This window comes from Artibeus jamaicensis, unplaced genomic scaffold (assembly GCF_021234435.1).
Source record: "Artibeus jamaicensis isolate MK-2021 breed Jamaican fruit bat unplaced genomic scaffold, CSHL_Jam_final contig_958, whole genome shotgun sequence".
Lineage (NCBI taxonomy): Eukaryota > Metazoa > Chordata > Mammalia > Chiroptera > Phyllostomidae > Artibeus > Artibeus jamaicensis.
The window spans coordinates 110,162-136,001 of record NW_026522022.1 but is presented as its reverse complement, the minus strand read 5'-3'; the positions used below and the strand labels follow the sequence as shown (position 1 = coordinate 136,001).

At 59.4% G+C, this 25,840-nt stretch overlaps 1 protein-coding gene across 1 annotated transcript in view; it reads right to left on the bottom strand.

Annotated features, from left to right (window-relative positions):
• Window positions 1-25,840, bottom strand: part of DLGAP2 (DLG associated protein 2) — a 194,492-nt gene that overhangs the window by 142,299 nt on the left and 26,353 nt on the right. The window contains exons 2-3 of the mRNA XM_053655367.1: window positions 17,922-18,022; window positions 10,379-10,433 (exon numbers count right to left, since the gene is read on the bottom strand). Coding sequence (XP_053511342.1) covers window positions 10,379-10,433; window positions 17,922-17,936 — 70 coding nt within the window. The 5' untranslated portion in view covers window positions 17,937-18,022. The remainder of the gene's footprint in view (window positions 1-10,378; window positions 10,434-17,921; window positions 18,023-25,840) is intronic.

The following is a 25,840-nucleotide window of genomic DNA, read 5'->3' as shown; positions in this document are numbered from 1 at the left end:
GGGACGCACCTCCTCCGCGAGGCCTCCCGGTCCCTCAGAAAACAGGACGGAAACACGGGGGTCTCCCTGTGCCCAGAACGCCAGACACCGCGGGAGGCACCTGCCCAGCCAGGAGGGAGGCAGAGAGGATCTGGAAGAGCTGGAACAGCCCCAGAAAGGCCGTACAAACATGCCGATGGGAACAGGACACAAACTCGGAGTTTTACCAGTTTCTCCAGGCATTCACTCATGATGTTTGACGCCTTCTTTGGGGCACTGGTGACACCCATTCGTAAAGTGACAGTGGGACTGAAAGTGGGCTGTAGCTCGCCGGTCACTCTCGGCCCCTGGACTCGGAGGCTGCTGGGACGGAAACTCCCCTCTGTCTCTGGGCGTTTGGGGGCGAGTTGCAACTGTGATTTTTCCTCCAGGTGAGGGGCCATGTTTGCTGCCGCATTTAAGGTGGCAGCTGGGAAACCCCCGGCACTAAGGGACTGGACAGCCAACGTGAAACTCAGTTCATGCAACTGTGAGCCAGACTGGGGTCTCGGGCCCGGTGCCCCCCTCGCACCCTGTGGCGCCCGCTCCAGGGGCGCCCTGGACACCCCGAGGCCCAGCCGGCCCTCCATCCAGCTGTGTGGCCCCAAGCAGCATCTTCTCTGCATATTTTTACTCCACCAAGAGCATCGTTTGAGAAGAAAGCCCTCGGATGGTCTGGTTAAAGCGCCGAGACACGGGGAGCATCTGGGGGGGGTGGGGGGTCCGAGGAAGGAGCTGGGCGCCACACCCAGCCCACACTTGTGCCCCGTGCTTCAGCCCCTCGAAGCCCAGCTCACAAGGCCCAACAGGACACAAACCAGACAGACAGCAAAGCCCAGAGAGAAAGCAGAACAAAACACCCCCCTAAAAAAACTCCACAAAGAATGAAATAAATAATCAGCCAGAATCAGCCAGACAGAGTCATCCTAACTACTTTTCCCAGACAAATCACCAACCCCCAGGGCCACTGACCAATTTCTGCCTTTGCAGGAGGTTTTGTTCCCAGATATACATTGGACTTTATTGTAATTTCAATTTAGAAAATGTTATTTAAAATCCTGTACAAATGTAACTGGTCTCCTCTCCCCCAAAACTTCGGTCTGTGGGCTTCTCTGGTAATATTAGGTGGATGAAAGAGAAATCTGTGGGTACCCAGACAGTTTGAAATCACGAGTTACAGACGGGGGCGGGTGGGGCGGGGAGGATGGTGCTGGGTCACCAGCCACAGGTTCTCCCGTCCGAATGAAGCTTCTTTTGGAAAGTTCTGGTGAAGATGATGGACAGAGCCCCTGCGCACAGTGTGTTAAGAGCGGTCACACGGGACACCTGATGTGAAAAGTCTAGAGCCCTGTCACCCACCTGTGTGGGAGTTCCACACACACGGAAGCCACGGCGAAGTCCACATGCGAAGGAGGCCGACGTGAGGCGGGGAGACAGGCCTGACGGCCCCCCTGCTCTCACTCCTGGTCTGAGCAGCCGCCGGAGACGCTGCGCTGCCAGAGCCCCTCACGGAAACCTGAGTTCTTTAACAGAACTGCCTGCGCCGCTCACTTCTGTGAGAGTTCGTTGTCCAAGTGACCCTCCTACCTCCTGAGAACCTCACTTTGACGCTGTGTTTTGCTTGGCAGGTTTAGGAGGCAATTGCACGCAGCGTCCCTCTCCTCCAGCACCTCTGTGCCCGCCTGGCTGCTAGCCACGCCCGCCGGTCACAGCGCTGCCTCCGCGTCGGCCTCCCTCCCTCCACACCCGCTGCCTCCCGCCCCGCACCTACTGTGCCCCTCCACCTTGCAACAATGTTGCCACCTGCATGCAACACTTTCACTCATCAGACCAACCGCTGGGGATAAGAAACAAAGTAGCCTGTGAAAAAGTGGTCTGCAGATCATAAACTAGTGGCTGTCTGGGGGTGTGCATGGGGCGATGGCTGGAATATCAGCAGTTCGGGGACCGCTGTCTCCGGTGAACCTGAGAAACCGCGTCAACACTCACATTCAGGTCCCCGCCATTCCCACCACCCACATCTCTTTCTGCCGCATCTTCCTGCCGCAGGAGAGGAGTTTCTGCAGAAGACGCAGCACACGGACACGACCACCCATCGTGACAACCGAGGAGCGAGGTTTCTGCACTGAGTCCCATCGGTTTCCACGACAATTTAGTTCCCCGGAGAATCTGTCCTCTCCGCCACCAGGATAAACAAACACATTTGGGTGAACAAGTGCCTGTAATCACTACAAGGCCGGGGTGTTGAGGTGAATTTCTTCTTTCAAATTTCCCATCATGTCGAGACCATCTAAGACACGCACGTCTACGAGAACGTAAGCACACCACGTGCACGCAATGCAGGTGGCGCCATGGACGGTGGGGGCACCCTGCCACCCCCGGGGTCCCTGAAGACGGCTCGGACTGACCGGGACGAAGTTCTTGAGGGCAGTAAACATCCAAAGTGCCAGACGTGTGCTCGCACTCAAACAGAAATGCACTACCTACCCCCATGACTTGTCCTAAGAGCAGTGACACCCTCCCTGGGAAGGGAGACTCAGGGCACCGAGGGCCGCTGGAGCAGCAGCCAGGCCACGCCCACCCCCGCCCAGGTACAGAGCCTCCTGCTGCTCTGCCACCCAGGCCCACCAGGTGGCGCTGCTGCTCAGCCCTTCCCGCAGGACCGGCCTCTGCTGTCACCACACTCAGCAGGGACAGAGCCTCCTGAGTGACCCACCCGTGGCCACTGGGAAAGGGGCTCAGAGCCACACACAGCTGCCAGTACCAGGAACCTTGTGTCATCCCTGCGTGCTATGACTTCCCCCCAGGACGAGCCCAGCCATGCCTGGGGAGGCGTCCGACGCACAAGGGAACAACCGATGAGTGGGGGCCTGTCCCAGGCCTGTGGGGGGCCCAGGAAAGTGCACTGACCCATCCGCATGGCCTCGGCGAGTCCCTGAGCACCTCACTGTCCCCATACTCAGTCCTGTCCTGCTCCGTGCCTCTGGGGACAGGCTCCCTCCAGGCACAGGGACATGTGACAGAGTCTGGGGACGTGCTGAGGGCTAGGACACAGAGGGAGCAGGGAGCCCGGTGGGGCTGAGCACCGCAGAGCACAGGGTGGCTGGCAGCCCAGGGGACCCCGCCCCAATGTTGTGGACCGCTCCGCCTGGTTCTAGGAATTGTATCTCTACCCCTTATGGCTAAGGGCAAAGGACAACCCTTGGAGTGCCAGCCGCAGGAGACAGAGCTTGTCTCTGGTAGCAAACGCTGCCTCAGTTTCCTCTTCCTGCCCCCAAAGCTTGGTCGGAAGTCAGTGACGGGTAAGACCCCTCACAGACGGGGGCAACCTAAGCCAGACTCCATCACTTGGGAGGACTTCATGGAAGGACTCGGGGGGGGGGCTGCAACAAAGAGGGATCAATGGACCCTCGCCCCCGGCTTTGACATAGCCCGAGTCCCCATGTTCTCTGGGAGAAGTGCTTCCTGCCTCTAATCCCCTTAAGCCTGAACACCTGATGGGGAGAGGTGCAGCTCCTTGCTTTGCCAGATTTTTCTGGCATCACAAAGACTTCCTGATAAATCTGTGAAATCTGCTCTGCTGAGTGCTTTCATTCATATGTTAAGGGTTCGAGTAGAAAACCCTAAAACTCTGTTCCTGACAGACTCTGACTCAGACTAAGCCCTCAGATTTCTTTGAAATGTTATCTACTGTTTGATCTTTGCTGCCCTGTATTCCTGTGTATGGCAACCCAATAAAGGCCCTGGAGAAGGGGGCTCGAGGCCTTTTTCTCCTCGGAGAAACTGGCCACCTCTCCTCCCCAAGCAGATCACATCATGTCTCTGTCACGCTTACTCTCATTCATGGCACACGGGGGGACTTGCGAGGAAAGTTGCCCCCACACCCCACATTGACAGACGTTGCCCCAGAACCACCAGTCCCTCCTTTCTCTTAACACGCAAGCCACCAAGGAAGCCACATGCAGCACTCAGGGTGCAGCACGCAGCACCCTGATGCCAGGGTCATTCCTGAACACGTACCCCTGAGACTTTGTGTCTCTGTCTCACTGAGACTGAGTTTGTGGCGCAGGAGTCGACGTGGGAACCCGGGGGTTGCCACAGTCACGGGGCCTCCGCCTGCCGCCAGCACAGCGACACCGTGCACGCTGAGGCCACCCCTCCCCCGCTGTCATTTTTAAATTACAGTTTTCAGCTAGGAAACAAAACAGAAGGACATCCTGTGCAGCTGTCCATGGCTCTGCACACTGTGTGAGCACAGAACTGTGTGTGCTGACCTGCTCACTTACGCCTGTGAAGCCAGGATCCACTTCGGGAGACCTGGCACCTGCAGCGAATGTCACAGGTTTGGCCAGAAGGGGGCGTCGGCAGGCCTGTCCTGCAGGTGTTCGGCACCGAGCCCAAGTCCGTGAGGGCTGTGCCAGGAGTGAGCACCTGGGCTGGCCAAGCAGCCACCGCGGGAGGGCCCCACATCCCCACGTCCAGCTTGTCTGCACTGGCTCCCGGGGAACTACCGGCAAGGACACACAGAGGAGAGGCCGGTTAGCGGGCCAGCTTGCACCTGTTTCTAGGGAAACGACCCTCCATCCGATTGCTCGGTGGTGCCGTCTGGGCTTGGCGGGCGGCCCATCTGCTGGCCCTGCCCAGTGCCCTGGGTGGGGGATACCCAGTGGGGACAGCTCCGCCCCACGCCTGGCGCCAACAGCCTCTCCCTCCCCAGGAACGTTGACCCCTAGACGAACCCCGAGGCTCCATTCAATGCCCCATCCAGGCTTGGAAGGTCCCCGGGAACCGGTGACCCCAGCTGACCCCGGGCAGTTCACACACCGGAGTCCACAGGGCAGCGTGTTTGCTGAGGTCTCTGTCAGCGCTGGACTGGAGCAGAGCTGGCATGGGACTGAATCTAGTGGATCAGGGCTCGTTGGGTTTGGAAGCATTGCCACAGAGAAGCTTCTAGAACGTTCGGCCTCGAGCCATAGAACTGCTGTGTGGCCCCGTTCAACTGGCAGGAAGCCATGAACCTCAGCAAGTGGCCGTTGCCTTCCTCTGGCGGAAGCCACTCTTGCCAGCGGTGTCCCTTCCAACCGGGGTCACGTGCTCTCACTTGGCACAGGGGCCACCCAGGCCAGAGGTGGCCCCCAGGGTCACGAAAGAGCCACAGGGGATCATGTGGTTTCGGCCGTAAAACTATTGATCGGGAACCTCCCATCTGGGCAGTAATTTCCTGGCAGTGACTGCACAGCATGACTGGTTTCCTAATGAGGCCCGTGCGGGGCTCGGTGGCTGTTTGTCTCTCTCTGGCTGACGGTGGGAGAGGGCGACAAGGAGCCAGCAGTGCGGCCTGCCCACCCCTGGCCGCCCGGACCGCCCTGGCCGCCGCGACCCTGGGCGCCGGCCAAGGCCCCGCGGGACCGAGGCCTTGCTCTGCCTGCCTCCTTCCACGCGGTGCTGCTTTTGTCTCCTTGGTTTATCAGTCCTAGCACGTGGCATCCTGTTTGCACAACCTCGATTCTTTTGGAAAGAAAGAAAAGGAATTATAAATAATTTCAGTATCTGGGTAAAAGAAACGGCCTCGCAGTACCCGGTCCCTCGGAGAACCGACAGCTCGCTGTGACGCCGGTGCGCTGAAAGGCGGCGCACCTGGCCCTGCGCGTGTTTGCCACGCAGCCGAGCACCTTGGCAGCAACACGCGCAGGCAGCTCCCTGCCCACGCTTGCCCGGCAGCCCTGGTGCCCTGCTGCGGTCTGTTCTGTGGGGATTTCACGTCTCCTTCGTGCCGTCTGGCTCTGCGTCTGACAGGAAGGCACAGCCGGGGGCTGGCGTGGGGTCGCTCACCTTGCAGGGAAGCCTGCATTTGAGTCGCAGCAGACCATTTGGCCGCTGTGTGCCGTGAACGGTTCACACATCTCAGGGTCCTCCCCTTCCTCTGCCTCACGGCCTGTCTCAGGGGTGGCCCGGGTTCACGTAGACACACCACAGGCCAGTCTGCTCACGGCCAAATCTAGATTAACACTAGGCAACACCACCGCATCTTCTGGAATCACAGGCAAGTTTGGTGTGAAATCAGTGAAGTGGCTTCACTTCCACTGGCCGGTTCCTGGGAGCCGTTTCTCCTCCAGGCAGCTCAGGGGCAAGGAGGGCAACCGCCCTCACCCACTCTCCCGCGCTGGCTCCTCGTGAGGTTGAAAGCTGGAAAGCGACCTGGGCTGGGACTGCTCAGCGCGGCTGCCCCGCGCTCTCCACACTGGTCCCCAGGCCGTTTTGAACTCGGGGTGGGAGCCGCCCCAGCGCATCCGTGTCAATGGCTCCGCCCACTGGGCTGCTAGTGCACCACTAGCCCTGCCCCCCACGGGACCCCAAACCGCGTTCCCCACGGCCGCGCACGACGAGGACACTTGCCGGGCCCCTGTGGGTGTTTCACCCCCGAGCACCTGCTGCAGACACTGCACTCGAACCCTGTGCACACAACTGAATGTCATGTGTGTGGGACTGACCTGCAAAGGACCTGCCGCCATGGAGATGCCCCCAGACCACGGCCCCTGGCCCCCAAAGTGAACGCCACTGGTGTGCACGTGGGAGCCGGGCCCCGTGGTCCAGCTCACAGCTGCAAGACGTGGCTGTGGTGGGCGCCTGAGCCACGCACAGGGACCCCGCAGCGCCCGGCAGACCCCGCCCACAGGGCCCTCCGCCGGCCTCTGTCCCCAGGCTCAGGAAGCCTCTCTCACCGGTTGGGACCCAAGATAGAGTCAGAAATTCAGGGGAATGCAGTGACTGTCATGTTACGTGTTTGCAAACACGCAGAAATGAGCCCCACAGGACATAGGGGAAATCTTTCTACCCTTGTTTTCATGTAAAAATCACTTCACAATTACTTTGCTCTCACTGTCAAGTGGAAATATAGCCTATCTGAAAAAAATCAAACAGCTCCGCACGCTTCACCTGCTCACAGGCTCGTTATTTTGTGGTCGTCGCAGTTTGCACAGGTGTGTCTGTCCCTCTGTGTCACTGCAGAACCAACTCCTCCCTGGAACATCTGATTGTCCCGAGCGGCTGAACGGCTGTTTCCCAACTGACCGGAGACAGAGGCCGGGAGGAAACCAGCGCGGAGAGAACCCCGGCCCGGGTGCTGCCGTACACGGGAGTTTATGAAGCCCATTTGCTTCGGCTTCGTGCTCCAAAACAAGACATTTCCGAAGCGACGCCACTGATAATCGGGACTGGCCGGTGGGCGGCCGAGGCTGAGCGGCTCCGGCTTCCCCACGGCTCACCTCCCGTCGTCAGGAAGTAACATCCGCCACCTGCATTTTGTTTACGGGAGGTTGACTCTGACGTGCGAGCTGGCACTGGTGACGTAGAAATGCACATGGATCTCCAGACATGTCACTTGTGCTGTGAGGCACTTTACACCCACGATCCCAGGTCCCCACCCACCGACTTAACAGGAGAAAACCATCGGAGAGATCTCTGTGGCTCAGAGTAAAACACCACCTAAAAAAAACTTAGAGCTAACTTTAGTCCAGAAAAGAGCTCGCCATGACAGTGTTTGTGAAGAAGCCACTGCCCTAAAGGTTTCTAGACCACGTGGGACAAGCCCAGTTCAGGGCTGCAGGTACACAGAGTCCGTGCGTCCACCTGGACTGGCTGCAGCTGGTCCAGATGCCACAGAGCCAGTTTCCACAGAGACCGGGCACCCTGGCCTGTCCAGGGACCTCTCGGGCGCGGGTGTGGAGCAGGAGGGACCAGGACGTCATCTCACCGGCCACCCGAGGAGGCCGGTACTGGATTCGCCAGGGACCCTGATGCCATCCTGAAGTCCCCACCGCAAGTCCTCCTGCACGGGGTCCCCACGTCCCTGCTCACCCACCTGCAGCTCCTCAGTGGCCCTCCAGGGAGGGGACAGCCAGAGGCACGTGCGGGCTTCACGTCCAGTCCTCAGACAAGAACAGGGAGAGCTTGGGGTCGAGGCTGAGTGTTTCAGAGCGGAGAGGCATGTTCACGTGTGCGTGTGCACATTTGTGCCGTGTCCGTGTGGACGGCTCCTGGGCCGTGTTCCTCCTCCACAGCAGACACGTGTCACCTGCCCAGCTCAGAGCTTTCCTGGGAGCAACGGGATCACCACGGCAACTCGCAACGTCGCCGCTCAGTCCCCCCAGCTCTGTGCGTCCTTCCCCAAAGTCGTCACAAGAAAAGAGCAAGAGGCAGGTCGCCACGCTTGCCGTGGGGAAGAGGCCCCATCTGACCCCCAGGCGGCGTCTGACGCCACGCACGTGCCAGGTCTGCCCCGTGGGTTCACCCGACAGTGAAATCACCTGGAAACGGGTCCGTCCCCAGATGTGCAGCTGCGAGGTGTGAATTCACGGAACGCCACAAGTTAAAACACTGAAAATCAAATGAGCAAGCACACAAAAGCCACGGTCTGCCCCAGAGCTGACTTTTTAAATTTTGGTGGAACACGACACGCAGTCCCTACAAAACCAGCGAAGGGGAAACCACACGCCCCTCACGCCCCCAGGGCCCCACAGGCGGAGGAAAGGCGGGGCCACACCCACCGCGTCCGAGTCTGGGGGACCGTCCACACGTGTCCCGGGTGACTAAGCGGCCCTGGACACTGTGCATGAGCCTCTATGGTAAAAACTAGAATTCCCAGACACTTTCTGAAGGAACTTACACCTTTCACATCTATAATTCCAGCTCAGTCTTCTCTCTGCACAGTTGACTCAATTTCTTCCTTCTCTGCCCCTAATGTCTCAGCCTCGGGTCCCCTTGTGCTGACGTCAAGTGAGACGCTCCAAAACGTGAAGCGTGTTTGGGGACACTGCCCACAAACGTCCTCGGCAGCCAAGTCTCAGCAGGAGCAACATTCCTGGTTCCAGAAGGTGAGTGCCCGCATCCTTACGAAAAGCAAATAAAACATCTCCATTTGTCAATATTTCCCCTGTTAACTTGAAACTCCTTATAAAAGAAACTGTCTAAAAATAGAGGAGAACTCATTTCAATATTTAAACTCCACTTAGATTCCCAGAGAACAGTACGTAACGTTTAATTAACTTTGTCATTATTTCTGGTGCTTCGTGGACTCGGAGCGATGACTCAGCCGAAAGACGCCGACCAAGTGGAAAGTGCGTTCTTTCTGTAAACCGTGTTCTCCTTCCTGGTGCTGACGGACAGGACGCCGTGTGCAGAGGTCTTGGTTTACTCGCCTGTGAGCTGCTCGTCTCCTCTCAACGCCAATCAAAACTTTCGGGAAATGGGAAGAGGCTGAAAACCGGGAGCTGTGCTCTGAACAAACTTCCCCACCAGCAGCAAATGCGCTGACAGTCGCAGCTGAGAAATAATCGGTGAAGGAGCCGTTCTATGAACTTTATCAAACAGTAACGACAGCAATGTCCTCTATCCGTGCTCTTAAGTTAAAAAACAAGGAGGACGTTACTTCCCGCAAACCTTCGTGCCTCACCGTGGAAGGCACAGCGCGAACCACCCATGCCGGCCAGCCGCGGGGAAGGGCGCTGACGGGGAAAGTGGAGACAACCCCAGCCAGCCAGTCCCAGCTGTCGCGGAAGAGCCTCATCTCCTGACAGCTGGGGCGCCTGAGAGTCCTGGCGCCCAGACACCCGATTCCCGGAGTGACCTCTGCAGAAAGAGACACGCTCTCTAGCTCCCCCTCGGAACTCGCTACTTCTTGGGTGAAAACACGTTAAATCAGAAACCTCACCTGGAGGGGAGTGAAGGCGCCCCCCCCCCACAGGAGGCAGAGGCCAGACTGGCTCTTTAAAACAAGGTTCCGTGTTTGTCCATTTTGTTTTTTACTTTTATCCCTTCCATCGAGTTTCCTTAAACGCAGTAGAAACCACGGCACGTCCCTGACAACCTCCAGCCGCACACGGTGACCTGAGATGACAGGTGACACCAGTGTGGTCCCCACCTCGGGATGCTGCCGAGTCTCACTGAGATCCTGAGGGTCTGTGATGGAACGTGAGCGTCCCTGCCCTGACTGCAGGGGAGCCTGGGGGACAACAGACGCCAAGTGCATTCCGGGCCAATACAGGCACTTTTCCCTAATAAATTAGTATAATCACAACAACAGAAAAACAGCTTTGAAACCAACGTACTCAACCTTGTAAGACAATCAGTTTCCCTTTAAAATTCGAGACAATGACCCTGTGAATCGATGGCCTTTGTCCAGTAAACTCAGGTCTCTGAGCTCAGCCCTCGACTCGCTGTCGAGGGAACAGGCCTCGTTCGCTGGCCCCGGGGAACAGGCGCCGGCACCACGCGAGCACCAGACGCCAGAGCACCCGAGCCGCCCGCCCCCGCAGGACCCCCGGCCCTCGGCCCGGTGGGAAGGGCAGGCGGGCGCGCTCACCTGTGTTCCTGTCGGGGGAGATGCAGCAGTGCTTCTGCAGGATGCCGGGCAGGACCTGCCAACGCAGAACACAGGTGGTTAGTCCGGGCGCCGCCCGCGAGCCCCGACATCACAGCGTCTGCGAGCCCCGGGCGGCTGGCAGCCCCGACAGGGAACCCAACACCGCCGACTCCGGGTGCGCCGCTGAGGGCACGGGAGCCCTGCCATCGTCGTCCGGGAGCCCCGAGGGCCAGCACAGCAGGGATGTCCCGCGGCAAAGGGGTCCACGGGCAGCTGTGACGGCCTCCAAAGACAGAGCGCGGCCACCGTGGCCCCACTGCTGAGAGTGAGCGAGACACGGTGCTTGTGCTTCTGTCCTTGTCGCTAACTAACTGCCGCCTTTTCCACATGAACAACCGTGAGCCCGGGTGCTCCCCGCCCCGTGTCAGCCGCCCAGCTGCACGCTGACCGGCGCTGCCTCCGACAGACTCCCAGCTCCTTCCCCAACCGAGAGCGGCCCCCGCCCGCCCCGCCGCACCCCCCAGGCTGGAGCGGGTCCTCGTCCGTGAAACACAAACACAACTGAGAGAAGACCCACCCAGCCCCGTGGGGCAGACTCCACCACCGAGACCCCCCACGCTTTTCAATGCTGTGCATTCGCTGGGGACTCCCAGTTGGGGACGGTCACCGTCAGAGGGGCCCCCGCATTGACAGACACCCAGACAGACAGGCGGACAAAAGGAGAAGAAACAACGGACACCTGGCAGGAGAGGAAGACACTTGGAAAGGAAGACGCCATTTCGGAAACAACCGATATTTTCCCCATGGCGCGAGAAGAGGGTGCTTTGGTTATAAAAGGAAAATTTGCGAAGTAAGGAAGCTTTGGGAAGTTACCGACAGGGGAACCAAATTCAGAAGAATAAAGAGTTGAAAGTGAATTCAAGGAAATATCCCAGGAGGCAGATTAGAAACACAGAGTTGGGTGCAGGGGGGGGACCTTAGTGTTACGTGGCCGCCCCGGCTCATTCTGGGTGACCAGTGGGGGTCCGAGTGGAACACCCACAAACAGAAGGGCACACAGTGTCACACAGACACAGAGTCCCGCTTCCGAGGGGCGGGACGTCTGCTCCTGTTGGCCACCGAGCACCACCCAGCCCTGACCACCAGTCCCCACACGCTCCTGTGAAAACTCGGCCCAACACAGGGTTTCCGACAAGACCGAAGGACGAGGCCTGGAGCTGAAAAGCCCGAGAGCAGTGGGGTGGACATTCGGGTAAACACGCGGCCCCCAGCACAAGCCACCTGGGAGAGGAGACTCCGTCGGACCAGCTCGGAGCAGAACCCGCACCTTCCGGGAGGGTCCCCCCCTTTCTGGCAGTGCCACCGAGACAGGTAGTGTCACCGAGAAGACACCCAGAGGCTGCGGTAGGGGACCTTCTGGGGGGTGGGGGACGGTGGTGCTCAGGGTGGCTGGCAGGGTCCCAGCCTGGTACCTGGGCTGCCAGCCAGCAAGCAAAGGGCGGTAGCCGGCATGGGCCAGGTCCCCAGAGTGGAAGGACCGGGGCCAACCGTGCGGAGCAGAGGGAGGAACGTGGCAGAGACGCTAGGACTGATCTGGGCTTACGTTTGGAAAAAGCGGCTGATGAAGAGCGACAGGTGTGGCGTGAAAGAGGTCGAAGCCGGTGGCCCACCTGTTGGCCGCTGGCTTATCCCAAGTCGGGGTGTGGCCGAGCTGAGTGTGCTGGGGGGGGGGGGCTGGGGGCCGAGGGGGCTGGGGAGGGGGGCGCTGGAGGGGGGCAGGCGGAGGAGGGGCAGACGGGGTCTCGGAGCAGCAGGGTGGGCAGGGGGCCAAGTGCTGACTCTGCTCTTCGTCGAAGCCTCTTGGAACCACTTCCCTTTTCACAGTGCGGACGTGTACAGATTAAACGGAATTAAAATTGACTCACACGATAATGTATGGCATGTCGACGCGATCGTTTTTACAACTATGAGGAGGCAGAACTAAAATGTGCCAAGAATATTTAAAATGAGCAAGACAGCCATTTGGAATGAAAGCGTCTGTCCTGACGTTCTTGCAGCTTTCTCGTCACCATGCAGACGCGTCTGTGGGCTCCTGGTCTGGACCCCTTTACTCAGAAGGCATGTCCGGCCACCGCGGAGCAGCATTTCTGGGCAGAGAGCTGGGGCACTGCCCCCCCCCGGGGTCACTTAGCACACAGTGTGCACAGAGGGCCACAGCACCAGCAGGTGCGGACGAGGCAGAGGCACCGATTTAAACCAGGGCCATGGAGCCAGCGCACAGCTGGGAGAGGACAGCCAGGCAGACCGGGAGCAGATCGGGGGCCCGGAAACGCACCCAGATAGACACGGTTCACGGTCATTGGCCACAGGGCAACGGCACCCACCCCCTTGGGGAAAGGGCAGTCCCTTCAACACACGGCGGTGGGGCCACGTGCAAAAACACGAATCACACACTCATGTCTTACGCTCTGCACGAAACTGACTCAAAGTGGATTACAGACCTCAGGGAAAAGCACAAAATGCTTCATCTCCCTGTAAGGTAACACAGGGGAAAACCCACACAGCCTGGGTACAGTGGCGAGGTCTCAGGCACGTGACCCATCACACGACCCGTGAAACACACTGATTCACCAGGCTCCGTTAAAATGGAAATTCTCAGCTCTGAAAACGGCACCGTCAAGAGGATGAGAAGACAAGACAAGGAGGGGATTATTTACAAAAGACACATCTGATGAAGGATCGTTTCCCAAAACCCATGAAGGGCTCTTGAACCTCGACAACAAAGAGGAAGCAACTAGTTTTATTTAAAAAGTGGCCTAATATGGTACCAGACGCTTCACCAATGACGAGGGGAGCACATGAAAAGATGTCCAACCTCATCTGTCACCAGGGAAACACAAAGGAAAACCACAACGAGGCCATGACACACCGGTCGGGACGACCCACACCCGCACTGACCACACCCGGGCGGCGAGGACACGGAGCAGCAGGACTCACACTCAGTCCCGGCAGGAGCGCAGACGGGCCGGCGGCTGGGAAGACACTGGACGTTCTCACGACTGAACTTCGTCTTACCATAGGGTCCGGCAATGAGGCTTTACGGTGAAAAGAGGTGAAAAGTGACGTCCACACAGAGACCCGCAGGTGGGTGTGCACGACACTGAACGGCAGAAACACAAAAGCAACCAGGACGCCCTCCGGTGGGTGACGGACAAACAAACTGCGGTCCCTCCAGACAGTGGGACAGAATCAGCACTGAGAACAGATGTGCTCTGGAGCCAGGAAGACGCGTGGGGGAACCTGACACACATGTGACTGAGCGAAGGAGCCCGTGTTCCTGGAAAGGCCACATGCTGTGTGACTCCGACCCTGTGACATCCCGGAGAAGGCGAGGCTGTGGGGACGGTGACAGGTCAGGGGTTGCCAGGGGGTGGGAGAGAAATGGACAGTTCACAGCGTGTAGCGTGTAGCGTGCAGCGCACTGCTGATCTGATGTTGCAATGACCGGCACGTGTTGCCGCATGCTGGTCCAAACCCAGAGCACACACAGCACCCAGAGTGACCCTGACGTCCCCTGTGGACTCTGGGGACGCTGACGTCGGTGAGCCTGACGCCCCGTGTCTGAGCGTGGACATGGAGCCCTGCGCGCCCGCCAGCTGCACAGAGACGGCTCGCACAGGAGGGGCCAGCGCACACTCGTGGTCCGAGATACCATCTGTCACAACAGGTCACAGCTGAGAAAAGCGACAAACAGTCCCGTTCTTAGAAAAGGACCATGAACTCAACTTTGTAGACCGGAGCTGAACAGCAGCCCACGGTGACTGCAGCCCGGCTGTTCACGGAGACCCCAGAGACCACTCTCTGACTCGGGCCGGGCCCACCTCAGGCCCAGGGGCCTGCTCCGAGCCTGCTGTGAGTCCAGATGTGGGAAAGCCCCGGGCCCGCCTGGTGAGACGCCGGGCTCCTGGGTGCTTTTTCCAAGACTGTTTACAGGGTCCTGAGACTTCTTTCTCTGTTGGCCTGCTGATGGCACAGACTTCCTTAGTTGATTTTCAAGGGTTGAAAATTAATTTTCGAAGACCATCCTTGCATTCCTGAGATAAAAACCTCAACAACCAGCCACCTAATGTCCTCGCCCCCCTCACTCCCTTGCGTCCCCACACACGTGGAGCCTGGCTTTCTTTCTCAGCCCCTGCAGCTCACCCCCGACCTCCATGGCACTAAGTGGACAGACATTTTGTGACCCTCCTTGACGAGTGGCCGAGACACCTGGCCGGGCCCCTCACTGTGCCAGTGTCCTGCCCCTTAGCCGCTGGGTCAATCCCTAGTCACTCACATTCAGCAAGCGCTTCCGGAGTCCATGCCAGACGTCAGCCCACCACCCGACGCCAGGCGTACAGGACACATGCGTGATGGGGAACCAGGTCCTGGAGAACGGAGGCGTCGCGGGGAAGAGAAAATGCTCAGCAGGGGTCCTGTGGGCGGAACGGTGCCCCCTGTGGGCAGAACGGCTGAAGTCCTAGCCCGCAACACCGGAGCGGGCAATCTTATTTGGAGACTCGGCCTTCACAGAGGTGGTCGCGTCAAAACGAGGCCACACAGGGTGAACCCTACCAATGCCGACAGCCGTCTCAATGAAAAGGGGGAGGCCCGGACACAGACAGATGGGCGCAGGGGCCGTGAGGCGTCAGACTTAGCAAAGGCGGCCCGTGCACGCGGAGGCGGGAGCCCACCCTGCTGGCGCCTTGGCCTGGGCCATCCAGCCTCCAGAGCGGTGGGACAGCGAGTCTGTGGGAATAACAGGCAACCAGAGTGCCGGACGCGAGTCCCAGCCGCCTGGCCCGCAAACCCTGTGTGGCGCGCTTCCAGATGCACCGCGAGGCCCTGAGGAGAAGCACACAGGAAGCGTGGGCGGGCAGCCCCTCTACCTCAGACACTTGGTGTCTACCAATCCCACCGCTGAGCAGCGATTCTAGATGCTTCTCCCTCACGGGAGCAGCCCCCAGGATCCTGTGCTGCTGACACAGGACGCGTGAGCGAGTCCAATGCGCAGATCGCGGGAGGGAGTGGGACAGAGGCCACGGACGACCGTGGGTCCCACTGCGAAATTAACACACGCCTTGGCCGGGCCTCTGAGAGTGTTTTCCACGCGGGCACTCGCCCACGCCCGGGGCGCTCTGGCAACATCTGTCCCGAGGTCACCGTCACTGAGGAAGGACAAGGGTTCAGAAAGGACAATAAGCCCAAGTCCCAGACATGTGTCCTGAGAGCCTGGTGGGGTCGGGGTTATAAATGCAAACACAAAGAGAAATAGAAACCTCCCAGCCTGGAACACATTTAAAAGTTGCACTAATCTTCCTTCACATGCCCTACCCAGAGAGACAAAGAAACCACTATTTTCTAAAAGGAGAGAAGAATTAATACAAAGTGTCTTTAGAAGGATACAATTGAAATACCAAGAAAAATATAACCAGGTAACTACTTGTTATTGATTTTCATGCATAGAAACACCAGGTAGGTGGAAAGATTTTGTTTTTTCTGGGAAGCACTAATCTGTTCAGAAAGTGTAATTATGTTTTTTATTTTATCTTCAAAAGCATAAAAGTGACCAGAAGTCTGGGTTCAACCAGCAGACTCCGAGGCCAAAGCCAGACCCTGAGGGCCAGGCCGCAGCGGCCACTTGCACTCAGCAGTCCAGCAGGTGCCAGTTGCCACAGAAGGTTGGTTCCAAAATGACGAAGTGGCCAAATCTCCTAAAAGAAGAGCTGGTCCCGTCTCCTAGGAGACAAACCTCTGAACAGCCCTCCTGTTTACCAAGGACGTTTTTAAAGGCACAGGCACATTGTCATAACAACGACAGTGCAGGTCCGTGTGCCGTAGAGACTCAGGATGTACAAACCCTTTTCTAAGAGAACACCACCTTCCTGGAAGCCACGCGGACTCTCCACAATTCTAAAACCGCAGGAAAACAGGGGCCTGAGGCTCCAGTGACGTGAAACCGAAGCCTGACTTTCCAGAAGGGACCGGGCCAAGCAGTGGTGGTTCGTGTCTGAACCGTGTGGTGGACAGAAGCGGCCGGACTAGACCACGTGCGGACCCCCAGTCCCACAGGGCGCGCGCCGTCCCTGAAAGCAGAATCCTGGAAAGGTTGCAGAAGCGTAAACTCCAAACTTGTAACAACTTATAAAACCGGAAAACTTGAAGGAAGAAAGAGATTGCGGGGTGGGATGGAAGTCGGTCTACAGTTGTCCATAGGGAGAATAGTACAACAATTCATGGATAATAATACAAGAATAAACTCTGTTTCACATGCTCACAACTGTAAACCTACTTCTGCCCCCCTTCATTCTTTAAATGTGTAATTACAAGTATAATGTTTCACAATATTTTGTAACAGCAGGGTTTTGCCAGGGTTGTAATCGCTGTGGTGTTTTTAAGCCTGTATCTGTCAATAACTTCACAACACAATGTGAATTGTGTAAGAAAATCCACTGTGTGAAAATAGCGAATTAAATCAAATGGCCGAACAATTTTTAAATCAGTATTTAAGTGCTTCGAGAACTTTTGGTCGTTAAACCGACAGTGCATTAACGAGCCATGAAGATAGCACGCGCATGTGTGGGGAAAGGTTAGCTGCTCAATGCTATAAGGAAGAGGAATTATCCCGTAAAGACGGAGCCTTCGTCGAGGGCTGAACAGAAGACAAACTGAGGGAAAGGCCCCGGCAAACCAGACGAGAACCCGTGAAGCACTGTGAGGCCGCGCCTCCCGACCCGCCGTCTGCACCCCGCCTGTGAGTCCCGGGTTCAAGTGCCGACGCACCAGCGGGGCCCGAGTAGACCATTGAAAGTGGGGCTCCGAGGAGAGGGGGGGCGAGATGCTCCATCCCACCAGCACACAGCCCCGGGCCCCCAGGGACAGCGCGGGAGACACTGGAGGGACCGCGGTTCAGCTGTGAAATGACTGTGAGTCCAGTGCCCGACGGTTGGTCCATGCAGTGTGGCGAGAGCTCCTCTCCAGGGGGGTCTAGAGGACGGACGCGTCCAGGCTGGAGCTCGGGGAGAGCGTCCCCCAGAACCGCAGCGCTGCGTGATTCTCCAACGCTCTGCCCCACAGAGTTTGAAAATCGAGGCGTTGATTCTATTACAAGGAAAGATGGAGGCGGGCGACGGACCACTTCCTGAGGGCTCCGGCCAGCCCGTGGGGCGCCCCCACCCCGCACACGGGAGCAGACTCAGCACAGATCCCTCACGGAAGCGCTTTGAGGGGCGTGGTGAGACCCCAGAGTGCCGTCCGGGAGGCTTGTCCGGGAAGTTGGGTTGATTAGGTCCTTGCGGCCTGGGCAGAGGCCACCACCTGGGACACTGACCCCCCAGGTCCTGGAGGTCCCAGCCCCACGGCCTGAGTCACCACTGCAAACGGTGCCCCATCCGCCCACAGAAGCCGCCCCGAGTGCTCGCTGCAACGCTTTACCCTGCAGCCGCCGGCTCCCCCAGCGCAGTGACCATGCGAGCAGCGAAGGGAGACGGAGACGACAGCCTACCTGAGCGGTCCCCATGCTGGCCAAGGGCGCAGGCCGAGGGCGGTCACTGGCGGCCACTGGGACGAGGGCAGCTACGGCCGAGCCTCAGACCATGGGAGGGCCTAGGACAGGGAACAAACAGAAATGGGGAAAAGATGATTTTATTGTTTAAGATTTTACTTATTTATTTTAATAAAGGGGAAGGGAGGGAGAAAGGGCAACAAACAGCAATGTGTGGTTGCCTCTCATGTGCCTCCTACTAGGGACCTGGCCTGCAACCCCGGCAGGTGCCCTGACTGGGAATCGAACCAGAGACCGTTTGGTTTGCAGGCTGGCACTCAATTCAGTGAGCCCCACTAGCCAGGGCAGGAAAAGATGATTTTTAAAAAGGGTCAACAACCTCCCTCAGGGGAAAACATGACCCTGGGCAACAGTTAAATCCATTGAGAGCAGCAATGTTCCCCGGAGTCCAGACCCAACACGTAACACCACACACGCCGTGAAAAACACCTCAGAATAGGGACCCCAACTCCAAAGTGTGCAGCCCAACAGAAACAATGAAACCTCCTTCAGTCGAGGCTATGACTCCTCGTGGAATTCGGTGGAAGCACTGAGTGTGTGAACGAGACCAGCTCTGCAAAGGGCCGGGCAGAGAGCCCAAGGCACGGAAGGGCAGTTCCAGGAATTAATGATCGATCGAGGCTGTACCTGGAGAAAACTGAATGTGGCTTAAAAAAAAAAAGAGGCAGTAGTCGAACATCTTCAGTAAATTACAAAATCCACTGCCCCTTTTGTTCCTTGCGCGTGAGTGCCAGAAATCCCCGCCGCCCCCCAGGATGAGGGAGGTGAGAGGGGACTCCAGGGTCTCGGGCAGACTTGTTGGCGGCCTCACGCTGGAAACTGCGCCCCTCCCCGGTCCCTGAGCTGCAGTGGCAGGAAGCGCGCCCTGTGTGTGTCCCTGCAGAGCTCGGCCGGGCTACCTGGGTGCTCGCAGAGGTGGGCAGTGGGGCGCGCTGAGCCCCACGTTCTGAGGTCTGGCTTTGGCACCACAGCCTCTGCCGAGCCCCGGTGTGGCCCTCTCCCACTGAGTGCCGTCTGCCTGCTTCCCAGCTGCTCCCTGGGGAGTAAGGAGATCCCTGGTTTTCGTTCCCACGGGCGCGGCTGGCAAACGCGGGCCCTGAAATAATCCACACACTGGAGAGCAGGCATGGTTTCCTGTGACCGGCGAGCCCACAGCTGTGTGGCCATCCCTCCAAACGGGGTGTGTACTTCACGGCCAGACAGACAGACGGCTCCTCGGGCACCGGCAGGGCCCGCGGCCAGACCTCCCGTCTCCACGCGGACAGGCCTCCACCTCCAACGCCCACCATCAGCCCTGCACGCCCCCCGCTGTCCGGCATTTGGGCTTCTGCCTGCTTTTCCCAACTTCCAGCAGTTCCGTGTGCGTTTGCACGCCTCCCGGCGGCCCCGAGGACGGTCTCTAAGACAGGGACATGTGCATCCTGGCCCAAAGGGCCCCCGAAATGTTTTGCCAATTAGCGCATCACATACTATCAAGTTTTCGGTTTTGCCTCTGGTGGAAAAACTTTCTCACTGCGCTCATGGAGTTTCACCGTCTTTCAACGTCACTGCTGTGTCTGTGTGGACTGCCCGTCCCATCGTGCGGCCGGCCCTTGGGGACAAGTTCTAAATTCCACACGAGCAAATTCTTGCTCTGCTCCAGGCCCCTTGTCTGCTCCACAGGGTGTGGACGCTCCCGTTCCCTGTCAGCCACGTGCCGCCTTCGCCGTGGCCTCTTTGGACAAGTGTGGCTGGTTTGACACTGGGCACGTGACCCGGTCCTGCTCTCCTTCCCGCTTCCGTGAGCGCCGCTCCTGTGGCCGGGAGCCCTGCGTTCAGGCAGTGACACCGTCCGGCACAGCTTCCAGGCATGACTGTGTCTGCCGATGCCTGGTGAGGCTTGCTCGTCGGGTCCCAAACAGCAACTCTACCACGGGCATAAATCCCACTCACCGTTGTGCTTCTGGTTCGGTTTTCCCAGCCCCCAAGGCCGCCGGTCGTCCCCTCAGCCTGGTTTCCCAGGGAATGATTTGTGGGTTCACGCGTGTCCTCCAACGGACCGCCTGCCACCCCGCGTTTGCCGATGCCGGAGTCTCACGGCGCCTCCGCAGCACCAGCGTGAGGGTGCGGGGTGGACGTACGACAGGCGTCCGGCTCCTTTACAACACCTGCTCCGGGACAGCTGCCTCCTCTGTAGCAGTCGGCTCTGCCGCACAGACTCCACCGGGATGGCCCTGTGTCTCGTCCTCGGCCACAGAAACCAGCGTCTGAACCGCCCTCCCAACACGCCACCCTGTCCCTCCTGCCCCTGGCGGTCCCGCCACCACGAGGCCACCTTCTCCAGAGCTCGCCATGGCGGCGAGGCCCGTGGGCTGGGCCGGAGTGAGGCAGGGGATCGCGCCACCACCCTTCACCGGCCGCTGTCCAGCCGGGCGGCCTCTCGGCAGGGTTCAGACTTGCGGCCGCACGTGCGGGCCGGCCCCTCACAGCCAGGCCTCTGGCTCCGGGCGATGCCCACACGGGTGTGGACGCGCATCCGGATGGCGGTTTCCTGGTGGAACCGTGACCGACACAGGGTTGGTGGGGGTCTGGCAGTACCGCGAGCCGTGTTCTCTCAAAACTCGAACCCTTGGCCATGTTGAGTTTGGTGGTGGCGAACAGGACCCCGGCTGGTGCAGATGCTGAGCCAGAGCCTCTGGCCGGCTGGACCCCACGGCTCCATGGTGCCCGGCACCCAGCTGAGCCCCCACAGGCTGACTGCCCCCCAGGAGGGCGGGAGGGCTGCCCAACCCCAAGACATCTTGTCCCTCCTGGAGAGAGCAGGAGACCCAGAAGCTGCCACAGAAGAGGGAGGGACTGTCGTCCTCTCAGGCCCCCCATACTTTCGAAGGCTCAAGTCAGATCCCTGTGCGGTGCGAACGCAAAGCCACGTCCCTGCATGGCGCTTGCTTCCTGTGACGTCCCCAGGCTGCCCGGCGGAACGTGGGGGCAGGAGGTGGGGGCGATGTGCACACTCCGGCCGGAAGCAGCGTCCTCACACACAGAGCGGAGGCTCGAGTGTGCGGGGCGACCCCACACTGCCCTTCGCTGCAGGGCTAAGGGGTCCGCCCCACCCGCGTGCACGCGTGTTGGAGAGGCAGCCCGTCCAGCAGCCACGTCAGACACTGCTGTGGACAGAAGATCCCGTCAGGGTTTGCTCTTACGTCTAAACGCGTGTCCCTGAGTCACACAACTGCGTCCCCGGGCCCTGGGGACGGTCCAGGCAGGAGCTGAGCAGGGCCGAGTTCACACAGTGAGGCAGCCGGAGGCCTCGCTGCTCAGAAACCGCCCTGGGTCACGCCCTCAGTGTCAGAGGTCATCGGTAAACACACTGAACGAGAAACTCATGACACCGTGTGAGAGTGGACTGCGGTGTTGAAAATAGAAGCAGACAGGCTTCGTGAACCAAGGTTTTGGAGAACTCTGATGTGGCACCTGATGCGAGAAAGATTGAGAAAGATCGCGGAGAAGCAGCCGACGGCGTAACGAAGCTTCACACACAGGATGCACTTGGAGACCAGCAGGTGGCACGGGCTTCGTGTGAAATCCAGTCCCGCACTCGGCATTTACAGCCTCACCTCCGAGTTGCTTCCTGCTCAAGAGCCTGCAGCCCGAGACGGTGGCACCCTGTGAGCTGCTTGACCTTGGCTCAACGTCTTAAAGAGTGGCTAAAAAGATAATAAACAGCACTCGGGTACAATGTGCATATTGAGCAATAAGAAACTGTTTAAGAGTCACTGACATTGGGGGATTCGAGCCAGTCTCAGATCACAGAGGCGTCCGGGTCCCCGCACAGGGGGACGGCTGCAAGAGGGCTCCTGCCCGCAGCCCGCCACCCGCCAGACAGACGGAGCGGGGACACACCACCCCTTCTGTCACGTTGGGTGACAGCAGAATAGCCCCTCCCTTGATGTTGGTCCCAGAACAAAACAGGGCCCATGCGGGCATGGGGACCACAGTATGCCTGTCCTCTGCCGGGGCGCCGGCGACCGACATATGGCCACACGGTCACTCCGCCCGGAGCAGAGGCTCACGTGAAAACAGCTCGATGTTTTACTGATTCCAGCCAAGTCGACACACGTGGTCAGACGTGTCCCAACTCACACCAAAAGGAAGGAATTTTATCTGGGACCCGACACCTTCTTCCCAGTGTGACGGCACCAAGGGACCAATTTCAACTAGACAGGCTGCGGGACACAGCCGTGACACACGGACACGCAGACACGCAGAGACGCACACCGCATGACCCTGCGAGAGAGAACGTGAACCCTCACTCAGCGAGTTCCTGACGCCGGCGTTTCCTTAGCAGCTGAGCTGCAGACCAGGAGGAGGGCGTGAACTCAAGCCCAGGGACCAGTGGGCACAGGTTCGAATGGGGAGACAGTGCCTGACCTGAACACGGTCGAGTACGAGCCGCTCCACGCACTCTGATTACAGGTGTTTCCATGGTAACCCATGGCCAGAGGCCACCTGATGCGGTCAGCGCTGCTCACAAAACAGAAGGAGAAATCCGAATTGGATTTGAAAGGCCCTGCGCAGCTCCGTGTTGGGTGCGGATGTTACTGTTGTGTGAATGAGTTATTTCTCTCAAAGAGGTGTGGCCACCATGCTGTGCCAGACTGAAGGTTGGCCAAGTGTCTATCTAGTGCACTCGGCAGGGCAGGTCCCCAGCTGGCAGGTCACCGCACATGGCCTGTGCCCGCTGGGAGGAGATCCCCTGCCCCGTCCTCCACGGACACGCCTGGACCCACGCTGGGTGAGCCCCCCAGGCAGCCCCTGACGCTCTCCGTGGGGGGGGGGCAGGGACCCTGTCCCCAGACCCACTGGCTGCCACAGTCCCCTTCCCAGGTGAAGCCCCACCCCGGCCCCAGTGCTGGTGGCTCCCAACTTCTCAAGGGCCAGTGTCAGAGTGTCCTCTGGTGAGAAGCTCGTTGGAGAAGGTGGGGGTCTAATGGAACATAAAAATGTGGTGTCCGCAGCTGATGAAGAGAGAGCATCGCAGCTGCAATGACGTGTCCCCCACAGAGACTGTGACCCAGCCTTGTAACTGCCGATCCACACAGCTTCCCGGAACCGGGGCCACCCCCTCCAAGTGTGGGGGACAGGAGGGACACAGGGAGGCCAGCTGTCCTTCCTCCCGTCCCCGTGACTGAGACACAGCCAGGGTGTTCTCGGGAGAGGTGTCACGAAGGGAAAAGACGACTCTCAGCACTGTGTTTCCCTCGGGGCAAATCCCTGCCCTGTTGAGAAAGGGAGCAGCCGGGGCGTTAACAGGGGCGTGCGGTGCCCTTCCTTCCCGCAGGACGAGCAGCGCCCTCCCGGTGGCTTGAGCCACCTCAGAGTGAAAACCTGACTCCAAAGTGACCAGTGTCTTGAGGGTTAAGGATGAAATGAGCAATGTGACACCTTCACACAACCTCGGGTTAGAGCTTTCCGAGCAAAGCCTGGCTCCCGCCCCGTGTTTGCTTCCTCAGGGACCACAGCTGGGAAGTCGCAGGAGGCAGAACAACCCTAACACGCCTGCCCTTCCTTCTGTGACCCGCCTCCTCGCTGACCAGACACGGAACAGAGTGACACTGGAGGACAGTCACCGAGGAGACTCCCGAGCAGGGTCCACAGGGAGCCCGGGGCCGGCAGATCCTCCCCTGCCGTGTTTGTGAGACTGTCAGAACTCACTGAATATTTCATGTCTGTCCCTTTCGCTGCAGGGAAGTGATTCTCGGTAACAGCGCACGAGAGGAGGAGGTGGCGTTGGGATGTGACAGCAGTGACTTGAAAGGTGAAGACAGTGTCTGTAGACGTGGGGACGGCTCCGTGGACACATGGACACGGCCCCTGACTGTGTTCTGGGGGAACGAGCAGGGCCCCGAGGTGTGGGCAGGGCCAGGAGGGAAGCTCGGAGGCCGTGGGGCCTCCAGGGCAGGGAGGTCCCAGGGGCGGCGGAGCAGGGGCCAGACCTGGTGTGCTCCAGGGGCATAGCTGCAGGGGGGCAAGTCACCGAAAGCCTGCGTGTGGGGCCCGGGAGTCTCCAGGCCCCCTGTGGAGGGGCCGAGGGTTTCTGCAGGGGCAGCGCTGGGCCGGGCCTGACCTCGGGCACCGGGTGCGCGGGGAAGCCTCCAGGCCTCCTCCCTCCCAGCCCGGCCGTCGCCGGAAAGGCTTCTTAGAGAGCAGCGCAGAAGGACGGGAAAGAGACCGATGGGTCGCACAGAAACGCCCCGGGTTCCCCGAGAAGCAGAGATCAGCTGAGGCCGGGGGAGACGCCATCAACAGTCCCCACCCAGGGAGACCCGGGCCTGCACCCAGAAACGCCGGGGCAGGGAGTGGGCGTGCACGGCCCATCTCGGTGCGGGGGCGTGTGCGAGTTCACCTGCTGTGGAGACCCCCCATCAGTTCGTGTCCGAGCCGTGCGAGGAGTGGAACACGCCTGAGTCCTAACACGCAGGCCCCCGGCCGCTTCAGCTGCACACGATGAGCCAGCATCTTTCCAGGTCCTGTTCACGGCAGCTTGCACGCGTGGGTGCCGTGCTCGGCGACTCGGACGTTTCGGACGGCCGGGTGCAGGCCGTGTTCCTCGGGGCAGTGACGTGCCTGAGATCGGCTTTGCTTGGAGGCAGCTGTGGTGCCGCCTGCCGGCACGGAGCAGGGATGAACCCACCGCACCCGCACACAGAGTGAGGCTGTGCACTGACCGACCGATGGACCAGAGGAGCAATCGCCACGAGTGACAAGAACACTGTCATCGACGGTGAATTGGAACAGCCGCTCAGGATTTGCCTCCAAACTAAACCACCCGCCCCCGGACAGGAGGCAGTACAGGGTCCCATCAACAAACGGCACCCCAGACGGACTCAGCGAGCCATCCCCTCGCAGGCAGCCAGCGGCGCACCCCCGATGCTGCCAATTTAAAGTCACTTCCACTACTAGGGACAAATCCTGGCCAGTCGAACCACACCCCCATCAGGCAGAATTCTCGCAGGGAAGGACAGGTCACCAGAAGTCCTCCAGCACTTGAGGAAGTCACGCTGCTCCACCAGTGTGACAGACACCGCCACGTCACCCCGAGGTGGTCCCAGGAGGTGCCCTGCCCGCTGCCCTGGCTCCGGTGAAAAGGGGCCAATCGGCAGCGTTGGGAGCCAGGTGCGGGGTGAGTCGGCCACGCTGAGAGAGGGCCGGGAGCCGCCAGACCGAGGGGGCCCTGCGAGGGGGCCACACACAATGCAGGGACTTGGCAAACAGGGACATCCGGGGACAGGCAGGCGGCTGGTGGCTTTCTGACGGGACTCTGAGAAGGAAAACCAGAGGGAATTGAGGGAGAAAGGACTAACAGGAGAAAAATCTTCAAAATTAAAGGGAGAAAAGCAGCGTGAGCTTGGTGGGGCCCAGGGAGGACCAAGGGGCACCAGTGAGAGAAGCCAGCCCCCTGCTCCACCCTGACACGGGAGCTCGGGGAGGGTGAGGCAGATCCCCGAAGGGACGGTCGTCAGGTGGGAACGAGACCCTCCATTACCTATACCGGGCGGTTCTGCGGGGAAGTGATTGGGAGCTGAGGTTCCAGTGCTCGGTAAAATTAGATTTTATGTGGGAATATTCATATTTTTAGTCACCCAAGGAGTCTAAAAGCTTTCCCACTCACAGCTGTTAACAAAGACGCTCCTTACAAGACAGGCACCGTGAGAGGAAAACGAGGAAGGACGAAGGAGCCACAGGGGAGCCGGCGGCAAACAAAAGGGGGGGTGCGCAAAGTAGGGTCTGGTCTCTGTGGACCCAAGATGACAGTGGACAGTCGTCTGGGACGAAAAGCTGGGCTCCACACGGCAGGACAGCAGGCCCGGGTCCTGATG